General features: G+C 35.5%; 1 protein-coding gene and 1 non-coding gene across 2 annotated transcripts in view; one reads left to right on the forward strand and one right to left on the reverse strand.

Annotated features, from left to right (window-relative positions):
• Nucleotides 1–5,691, reverse strand: part of LOC106673786 (photoreceptor ankyrin repeat protein-like) — a 73,562-nt gene extending 67,871 nt beyond the window's left edge. The window contains exon 1 of the mRNA XM_014406048.2: nucleotides 5,590–5,691. Coding sequence (XP_014261534.1) covers nucleotides 5,590–5,606 — 17 coding nt within the window. The 5' untranslated portion in view covers nucleotides 5,607–5,691. The remainder of the gene's footprint in view (nucleotides 1–5,589) is intronic.
• Trnaa-agc lies at nucleotides 39–111 on the forward strand. The gene has a single exon. It is a non-coding gene; the product is annotated as a tRNA-Ala (tRNA).
• Nucleotides 5,692–11,205: the final 5,514 nt, after the last annotated feature.

Genomic DNA, 11,205 nt, shown 5'->3' on the forward strand with positions numbered 1-11,205 from the left:
GAGGTTGAGATGAGAAGTTAGTGTCCGAGTGGATCTAGGTCACGATAGTTCAAGTGGTAGAGCAGCGGCGTAGCAAGCCGAAGGTCGTGGGTTCGAATCCCGCTCGAGACACTGACTTTTTTATCTCAACTAAAAACTCTTAATTGAAATGTTTTTAAAAAATGTAAATTGCTAAGGAAAATGAAAAAAGTCGGACAGATAAAATTTGTTTTAGATTTTTAATATCCATTTCAATATCGAGTATTTCCGCCTCTTGCCATAATTAATTAAATAAATTAATTACATCTCGAAGACGCCACGGCATACTTTTACCAGTCTAGAAATGTCTCTTTGCTGTAGGTTAGCCCATTCTTCACGAAGAGTCCTTTCAAGATCGTGGAATGTATCAAGATGGACGAGATCTTAAGCGCCTTTTGAGGTTATCCCATAAATATTCGATGGGGTTCAAGTCTGGAGTACGGGCTGGACAGACTAAGACCCTGATGTTGTGCTGTTGAAGGTTTGTACTATGCGAGTGACCTGTGGACGGGCGTTATCGTGCTAGAATAGCATTGTCGCTGATTTCATCGAGGATAGGCAACGCATGATGGTCGAAAATTTCATCCTCATAACGAGTGGCCGTCAAAGATTCTTCACTAACAACAGCCAACTCCTTGTGACTGTCCATTGAGATTTCCGCCCACATCATCACTGAGCTGTGTTTAAAAGGTTGGCTATGGGAAAAATTAAAAGCTTCGTACCTTTCATTTAGCCTTCTCCCCGCCTATCTGGACATCGTAGAGCAAATCTACACTCATCTGGAAAAAGTACAGTAGTCCAATTGTCTAAAGACCAATGGCTGAGTTCTGGAGAAAATGGGCATGCAACTCTGCGTTTTCTGGTCAATTCTGGTCCTCTTACGAGGCGCAAAGCCATCAGCCCATGCTGATTTAATCTTTTTCGAGAAGTGCGTTTAGAAATTTGGACACCTCGAACTTACTGGAGCTGAAGAATCGCTTGAACAACAGACAGGTGCCGGTTTCGCAAAATTCTCAAATTCCTGTGGTTCAATTACCTTAGGTCGTCTGTGGTAGGACCCCAAACGGCGTTTCGCAGGATTTCCTAGGGAACACCGATGGCAGTAGCCTCATACCTGATGGAAAGTCCATTCACACACCATGCGCAACATCCTCAGCACTAAGTGACATTTTTAAGTTTAAATTGAAATTAAGAAAACAAAGATGAAAACTAAACATTTTATTACTTCAGAATTCAAATGAGACTGAATAAACATTTTAAATTCCGTAAAAAGTAAACATTGAAAAATCATTTATCCTTGTTTTGGATTAAGAATTAAGTGTGTTTACCTCTAATTGATATTCCCAATTTAAAACATAGCGCAACAAATATTTATTGATAAAAACAATGAGACAAATTAAGGGCAGAATTTTCTTTATCGAGAAAAAAAAAATAAATTGGGAGGAATTTTTTGCCTGCCAGTGAATATGAATGAAATCACTTCAGATCAAGATCACTTTATTCTTCCTCCACTAAAACCTCCATAAACTATAGAATTTCAAATTCGAATGCTATCCGTTACTTTACATAAATGTGTGGTTTTTAATTTACCGTTAATTAATGATTATTTGGAGATCTTGATGTGCGATTTGATGTGACGTAGGTTTTAGAAAAACATTTCCTTTATCGTGCCAACGTTCCGACCTTCATTGAGATCATCTTCAGGGCCTGGGATTTATGAACGTTGTTTAAATTATAGAAATACATGTAGGATGTGAAAAAAAAAATTTCTATCATTGTAGACATGTTTATAAATCCTAGGCTACTGATGATGATCTCAATAAAGGTCGAAACGTGGCACGATAAAGGAAATGTTTTTCTAAACCTACGTCAGACCAGACCGCATCTCTCGATCTTCAAATAACTTTACATTAAGTCCACCATGTCACAAAAATGTACTAGTCGGATAATCGATCGTTGTGTAATAGCACATTTTTAGGTATCAAATTTAAACGACTGATATGTTTTGCAGCGTTAACTTGAACAGAGAGCCAAGACAGCTGTGCCTGAGTGATTCGATCAAAATCATCATTGGAATGAGACAAATAACCAGTATGACGATTGAACTATTTAAGCGTAAAATGTTCAATCGTAGATGGAACGCTAGATGAGCATTTATCGCGGTGACGTTGATTAATTTTCGAATCAGCTTTGAACAGCGTCATACCGAGAAATTTATTAGTCGGGAACAATTTCGTTGTTCACACACAAACACATGTTTTAAAAATGTCAAGAGCATGATGTTCGCAGACGACCTTCAAGCACATTGTTCAGATAACAAAGAAAATGTGCATGCAATGGTTGAAAAGATGAATAACGATTTAAAAGAACTAAACAGATCGTGTGAACAACATAAACTATGATAAATGTCAAGCAATGCTGATAGGAACTAGAAGAAACTTAAACTATATAAATGTAGGAAGTGTAAATATCTTAATAAACAACCACAAAACACTGCTGTCCAAATCATTAAAGAATCTTAGTATCACAGTAGGTGAAACATTGTCTTGGTCAGAACAAACCATCGATATTTGTAAAAAAACTTTCCAAAGCCTTGGGAAAAATCCAGATTGATCATCCACCTGAGGTAAAATTACAAATTATAAATTCTATGTTGTTCCCAATCTTTGATTATACTTCCCTATGCTATTCTAATATAAGTATAACAAAAATTAGAAAAACTACAAAATGCTTGTATGAGATATGTTAATAATTCACTAGTTTTCGTGGTCCGCTTGACCAATTAATATATTACAATTAATTAAGGTTTTTAGTTGAAATAAAAAGTCAGTGTCACGAGCGGGATTCGAACCCACGACCTTCGGCTAGATACGCCGCTACTCTACCACTTGAGCTAAGGTGACTTCGACATTTGTCGCCGAGAATCAAATAGATTACACGACATTTGAAAAACGGCAAAAAGGAGGGAAAATTCAAAAGGTGGGGTTGAGATGGGAAGTTAGTGTCCGAGCGTATCGAGATAGCTCAAGAGGTATAGGTAAGGTCGTGGGTTCGAATCCCGCTCGTGACACTGACTCTTTTATCTCAATTAAAAACTTTAATTAATTGAAATCTATTATTACTCAAATTAACAAATATATTCGTTGTTTGATAGAAGCTTTTAAATGGCTATGTAAACAGTGGACATAACGTAATAAATTCAGCAAATCTGCTAACAGTAAAACAAAATGAAAAATAAATTGAAATGTAATTTTATTTAAAAAAAATAACGATACACTAATATTTAAAGAAAACTAAATTGAATTGAAAAATAATATATTTTAAAACATTTTATTGTATTAATGAATTGTTTTATTGAGAGAGAGGGGAGAGAGGAAAAACAACGAAAAACCTTAATTAATTGAAAGATATGTTTATAATATCGAACACCATATTATGCCAAAGTAAAAATTTTAAAAATTAAAGAAAGAAGAGCACTAATACTTGATGTTCTTTAAAAAATTATTAAAAAGACAAAAACCATCATATCTGATAAAAACTTTAAATTGTATAAGCCTATCCATAATAAAAATACTGGATATGATAAACATAAATTTATATTGCCTAAAATTAGAACTGCTATCTACAATGCATCTTTTCTAGTAAAAACAATCAATAATTATAATTATTCAGAAATCGTGAGATGCAGTCTGGTGTGATGTAGGTTTCAGAAAAACATTTTCTTTATCGTGCCAACGTTTCGATCTTTATTGAGATCATCTTCAGGGCTCAAAGTGNATATATATATATATATATATATATATATGTTATACTATACTACTGTACTAGATTATGTACTATTTTGTTAAGATTATTTATTACTAAATTTTCTATTTATTACCTTACACTTATATTGTTCTATTTAAGCCTTCATTAGAAAGAATTGTAACTTGTAAAAAATGAAAATTATAATTAAGAAATTATGACAAATTGATATAATTAACTGTTAGAGCTGAATAAAATTAAATGCTTACATGAAGTTTCCTAACTTCGGTAAGAGAGGACCCTATGGTCCTATGTAAGCTTCAGGTTAATAAATTATTCATTCATTCATTCATTCTATCTATCTATCTCCCTCCCTCTCATTCCCATTTTCAACCTTCTCTCTATCTCTCTCTACTCTGTCTTTCTCTATCTCTCCCTCCTTTATTTCTCTCTCTCCACTCTATTTCTAAACCTCTCTCTATTTCTCTCTCTCTCATTCTCCCTCTCACTCTCTCTCTCTTTCTCTTCCTCTCACTCTATTTCTCTTCCTTTCTCCCTCTCTCTCTCTCTCTTTCTCTTCCTCTCACTCTATTTCTCTTTCTCTCACTCTATTTCTCTTCCTCTCTCTATTTCTCTCTCTCTCTCTCTCTCTCTCTCTCTCTCTCTCTCTCTCTCTCAATAAAACAATTCATTAATACAATAAAATGTTTTAAAATATATTATTTTTCAATTCAGTTTAGTTTTCTTTAAATATTTGTGTATCGTTATTTTTTTTTAATAAAATTACATTTCAATTTATTTTTCTTCATTTTGTTTTACTGTTAGCAGATTTGATGAATTTATTACGTTATGTCCATTGTTTACATAGCAATTTAAAAGTTTCTTCAAACTACGAATATATTTGTTAATTTGAGTAATAATAGATTTCAATTAATTAAGGTTTTTAATTGAGATAAAAAAGTCAGTGTGACGAGCGGGATTCGAACCCACGACTTTCGGCTTGATACGCCGCTATTCTACCACTTGAGCTATCGTGACCTCGATCCACTTGAACACTAACTTCTCATCTCAACCCCACCCTTTGAATTTTCCCTCCTTTTTGCAATTTTCAAATGTCGTGTAATCTATTTGATTCTCGGCGACAAATGTCGAAGTCACTATAGCTCAAGTGGTAGGAGCAGCGGCGAATTTAGCCGAAGGTCGTGGGTTCGAATCACGCTCGTGACACTGACTTTTTTATCTCAACTAAAAACCTTAATTAATTGAAAGATATTGTTTGGTCAAGCGGACCACAAAAACTAGTAAAAGTAATATTAGAGCAGAGTTCCTCACTGAAGATGACGCAATGCCGAAACGCGTTTGAAGAACTCAACAAACCCGCGAGTGAAGACAGACCGCGTAAGTGACCCTTTGACGGTTCTGCATTAATATGGCGGAACGTGTTGAAATAAATGTATTTTTAAAAAAACCAGCTCAGACGGCTGCGTGCTGACCATTAAGAACACATGACATTTTAATGACGATGTCGGCAAAGAAATGTTACGCAGAAACACATTATATTAGAAACATCTATTACCGTGGTCAGACGGCAAATAAATCTTGTTAAGGATTTTATCGTGAAACGCACACGTACGCAAACATATTCCCACACACGCTTGCATCAACTTAAAGTACCGATTTGCAAACCCTTAACTCTTTAAAATTTCAATCCGGGTAAAAGCCCAGTTTTGAACAACACTTAGTTACACAGCATGTAGGTCACATAGATCCGTGATTTCAAAGTTAAATGAAGCAAATTACGGCTTGCGTAACTTAATCTTAACGTACCTGATGAAACTGCACATGTTATCATCAAACGTCTAAAACTGTCGTTTGTCTCATGACTCTGGAAGGGATTATACAATAGCAAAATAAATATTATATAAATAATCAAAAATATACACAATTATATAAAATAAATAACGCGGGGTTTGTTTTCCATTCTCGTTTAATCCTTTTCTTCAAGCTTTGAGAAGTATGAAATCCAACTAAACAAAGGATTTTTTTTTATTTACAGTAAATTTAGCCATTATCATTGAAAATTTCTTGGTCTATCTTATAGATTCAACCAGCCTGGCAGTAGCTTATAAAATCGGCTTCAACTTATTTTTAAAAAATTATCCACTGTAAAATTTATAGAATTCCAATACAACTTCACACAAAAATAAAATAAAAATGAGAAACTTAGTTTTTTTGCAGGTGATGTTCTTTATTGACACGAACCCAATTTATTCTAAATTTATCTCTCTAGATAAAATTCTTTATATTATCTTTTTCTTTAATTACTCGGTGTCCCGTAGACTTGAACTTTTTCTCATTATTCTACTGCTTTGATTCAGCATGTGACCTTTAACGTCCTCGATTTCTCGAGGCCTTATCGTATAACTGCCCAAGTTATTTATTTAATCAATTAACTTTTAAATCGCATCAGGCGTATATCTTGTATTAAGTAGGTTATAAAGAAATTAGCCTTCTCGACCTAGGAGAATTGTAAATAAATCGAAAGCCGATAGAAATTCTTATAATTTTTTGTGCAACTAGAATGTACTAGAGATTGTATAATTTAGTAGTTAACAATTTGTTATTTTTACTGATTATTTTTTATGGCGTGGCTATATTCTCTCTTTCTTATCGGATCGGGCATTTTCTGTACAAGCCCAAAACATGAGCAATCAAACTCATTAGGGAAGTATATTTCGGTCTTTCAAGCAGAAATACTTGCCATCACCCTTGTGCCCTTGAAAACCTTAAAAGAGGTTAAACTGGCAAAAAAACCTCATAAGATCTTATACCCAACAACCGAAACATTAGTATGTAAAAGAATCACATCAAAATTAGTCAGTGAATGCAACCAAAATCTCCAAAACCTGGGGAAACACAATAACCTGATATGTTGGGTGACAGGGCACAGAGGAATTTTGGGTGTCGAGAAAGCAGACAGACTGGCCAGAGGAGGATCTGCAAAACCATACAAAGGCCCAGGACCTATACTTGGGGCAAAAACAAATATAGAATCCTCCATCGCAGAATGGATCTAACCAAAACAAAAGGAGAAGTGGATAAACTCTAGCGGCGCTAGACACAGTAACCATGATGAAACCTCACCAAACACTGGCAAAATCACTGCTGCAACTGGAGAGGGCCAAACTCAGAGAAGACATTGCTTTACCGTATACTCGGTCGTCCTTAAAAGGATGAGGATCCTTCCGGCCTTATCGGACGTTTTGATTCTCAAGATGAGAGCTGACGCACCTCCGCATAAGACAGAAGTGTGTTACAGCCGCAGCATTGGTGTAGAGGCAGCTCAGCACCGAGGGGCCAAGACAACCTCGCTCCCCGCTTGCCCATTCCGAGTGGCCGGGTCCGCATTAAGCATCGAACCGTATGCCGCGCTCAAAGGGCTACCTAGGCCGAAATACATCAGCCTGGTCTCCCGCGCACTCCTTAGATAGAGAAGGCCACTCTATCTCCCAGATTATTGGTGCTTCCCTAGCGTAGAAACTACCGGATCCGCTCCGGCCGCGGTTTCGTTTAAAGTGAAATTGCTAACCACCCCCTAGAGGAGACTGCCTACGGTAAAAGCCGCCGATCGACATTACGTACACCTGCGTGCACAGCGCACTGGAATAGGTGCAACCGATTCACTACCCATTTCCATCCGCCACGTCTCACGAATTCGAGGGCTCCGTCAGCGTATTCTGACCGTCCTCAACTCTATACGCTCCGGTCCAATCCGTCGTATCCCGTGAGGCCGGGTGAATAACGGTGGTCATACGCAAGTTTCGCTCGAAGAAACAAGACAGCCTCTTCTCTAAGTACCCACCAGGGGTCTCACCACGGCCAACTACGATTCCATGCCCAGTGTAACAGGGGCTGAACCTTGTAACATTTCTGTTACCCCTTAGCACATATGGTTATGCACCCTCCCCAGTCTATGCAGACAGGATCTGGTACCCTAATCCACGTATGATTCAGAGTAGACACTGGCATCTGAGAAAACATCTACACAACATGGGTATATACAACAACCATTCCATTTGCAGATTATGTATTGAAGAGGAGGAAACAGCCAACCATATCATCTTCGAATGCGAAGTTCAATGGACAACCTAACATGCGAAAAAACCTAGGGAATGGAATTGTAGCAGCGACAGTCAATGACCTGATACTTCTAAGGAGAAGGACTGAGTCTATTGCACTGAACTAAGGAATTAGGAAGGTACATAAGCCAGAAGGCTGCAGTGCCTGGGGAGCACAAAACCCGCTTCCTAGTTTCCTTATCACCGTTCCATACCATACCACATAGGAAATGGTCCGATGTCTCTGCCATGATAGATGCAAGTTTGTATCTCAGTTTTTCCATATTGTAAGGTGTTAAGTAAATAGTTCTTGCAACGCCTACTAATTTCTGAACTTATTCATTCTGAGAAAGATGTTGAAGAGCCGCTTTGACTGTTTTGCATGTTGCGAATTAATCAGGTAGTCATGTCTTTTTCCAGCAATTCCGCTTTGGGGTCGTGCTCCTGCTTTCACTAGTCTTTCAGCCTGTACGTTGATATCCTCTCAGCTCCTGGCTTAACATGTTACGCCTTAACATCAGTTACTTGATTCCATTTTCCAAAAAGTTGGATAAATGTTAGATGTTCCCGTGCCGGCTTTGATTTGAAGGTGAAGGAATCTCAAAATCTTTAGTGGTTCTGCGCAGTCTGTGAGTTCACTGGCATCTGAGAAAACATACAACGATGATCTCATCTGCAGATTATGTAGAGTGCACCCTTTAATCTTTTTAAAAATATTTCTTATGCATTGAATTATATTGCGTGGATTTCAGCTGGCAAATGTGGGGCTAGAGGTTTCGCTAGGTCAAGTTACACTGTAACAAAGCCTTTCTATTTTTTTTTTTTTTTTTCAAACATTTTCATTGATACTAAATAAACCATTTTAGTCCATATTTTACAATAAACATCCGCCGTGTTGACTAAACGGGAGATAATTCAACGAAAAGGATATTAAAGAGGACATAAAAATCCTCCCTTTTTCTAGGATTGTAATAAAAGGTGGAATTTAATTTTCAAAACGTCCTCGTTCACATTCCATTCTGCTTAAGCACTTTTGAATAAAATTACAAGTTTTTACGCCACTATTAATCTTGTTTATAACGAAGTCATAAACAGAGGCTATATTGGGATTATTAACCTTTTCCATTTTAGGTCTTTTTTTAGGTCTCTAGGGTACATTTATAACTGTTATTAAATCCTAAACGCTGAGAGATTTTATAAATTTATTGCTCAAGTGTAATGAGTCTAAGTGTAATTGAATTTTATCATCAGAATTTGTAACAGAATGAATTGAATGAGACTCTAGTTAGTGAAATTCATATAAACGTCTGTTTTAGTCAGATTTTTCAGAAAATTGAAAATCCGAAAAGATTTTATTAAACGGGAACGTTCAGGAAAGAAAATATTCACTTGTATGTTTGTACTTATTCGTGTTGATTGAAGTAAATTTTTTGTTTACCTATTCCTTCATTCTTGTCAGGTAAGTAAACCACTGTCAATTGCGTTTTGTTTACATTCTAATTTTCATAGGCCAGACCGTCCAGATTTTTGATTCTCGACTTATCTATAATTCACGGATTGGCCCGCTTCACCGTTGGCACGAGCCAAAAAAATTGGACGTCGACCAAATTCCCTTCGTATAGGGAGGCCTAAGCCGGTCGCAACTGGTCGACCAACTGGGCTTAAACAGTTAAAAAATGCACTTAACGTGTCAGACTTTTTTTTGGTGGGGGGGGGCTTTGCCCTTTGATATCGTGTACAGACGGTTTAGGTTCAGGATCTTAACAACATTTGCACTTAGACGAATTCCAATATAATGAAAGTTTCTATGACCTCGATAATGCCAGTGAGCAGTCTAATAAACAAATTGTTGATAATTAGATTTTACATAATCGAATATTTCATAGAAAAGAGGAATTTTCTTAAGAGCGAAAACAAGTTTAGAGATTGTAAATTAGACGATCACAATAGACAAAAACATCTATTTTTAAGTGCACTTAGTTCTACTGAATAGAAAGATTGCAAGAAGCATTTGCATTTATTGAATTTATCACCTATCGTTAAAATAAATCTGATAATTCGTACACGGAGAGTCCCTTTCGTACCAAGGAATTTCGGTATCTGAAGTGGTGTTACATGGTGAAGTTTTAAATCCCTTATTTATTTTTTTACGAGGGTTTGGAACAGCAGAAGTCAAATAAACCCTCAGGGTGCCAGTGTTTTTGAAAAAAAGCCCACCTTACAGTGATGAGTGCCGTGTCAACTCCCAAACCATTGCGGCCACCGACTTAAGGGCGTCCCTTATTATTTTCTATATTCTTGTCCGTTCAACTTTTCACAAACTCTGTTCTATTATCATTATATAGGGGCAAAGATTTACATTGATGAACGCTGACGTGTTCTTTCACCTTCCAGGAAACTCAAGAAAACTTGAATTTAATTACTAAATTTGGAGGTCGTGAGATGCGTTCTGGTGTGACGTAGGTTTTAGAAAAACATTTTCTTTATCGTGCCAACGTTTCGATCTTTATTCAGATCATCTTCAGGGCCTGGGATTTATAAACATTGTTTAATTTTACAAATACATGTAGGATGTGAAAAAAATATATATGTGAATTTATACAATGCTAGAAAATTTTAGTTTAAAAAAATGGAATTTATGCAATGCTAGAAAATTTTAGATTAAAAAAATTGAATTTATACAGTGCTAGAAAATTTTAGATTAAAAACATTGAAATTATACAATGCTAGAAAATTTTAGATTAAAAAAAATGAATTTGTTCAATGCTAGAAAATTTTAGATTAAAAAAATGAATTTATACAACGCTAAAAAAATTTAGATAAAAAAATGATAAAAAAAAAGATTGATGAAAAATGAATGTATACAATGCTAGACAATTTTAGATTCAATCAAAGTATTTGTACTCACTCAAAATGTTTGTTTTCCGGCTAGATGTGTCATTCTTGTCTGTCGTGTTGTCTGTTTTTAATCTAAAATTTCCTAGCATTGTATAAATTCAATTTTTTTTTAATCTAAAACATTCTAGCATTGTATAAATTCATTTATTTAAATCTAAAATTTTCTAACATTGTACAAATTCATTTTTTTATTATTTTTTTAATCTAAAATTTTCTAACATTGCCTAAATTCATTTTTTTTTTTTTTAATCCAAAATTTTCTAGCATTATATAAATTCATTTTTTTTTTAATCCAAAATTTTCTAACATTGTACAAATTTATTTTTTTAATCTAAAATTTTCTAGCACTGTAAAATTCACATTTTTTTCACATCCTACATATGTTTGTAAATTTAAACAATGTTTATAAATCCCAGGCTCTGAAGAT

The sequence above is a fragment of the Cimex lectularius genome, unplaced genomic scaffold (genome assembly GCF_000648675.2).
Source record: "Cimex lectularius strain Harlan isolate CLEC.00 unplaced genomic scaffold, Clec_2.1 scaffold6, whole genome shotgun sequence".
NCBI classification, from domain to species: Eukaryota; Metazoa; Arthropoda; class Insecta; order Hemiptera; family Cimicidae; genus Cimex; species Cimex lectularius.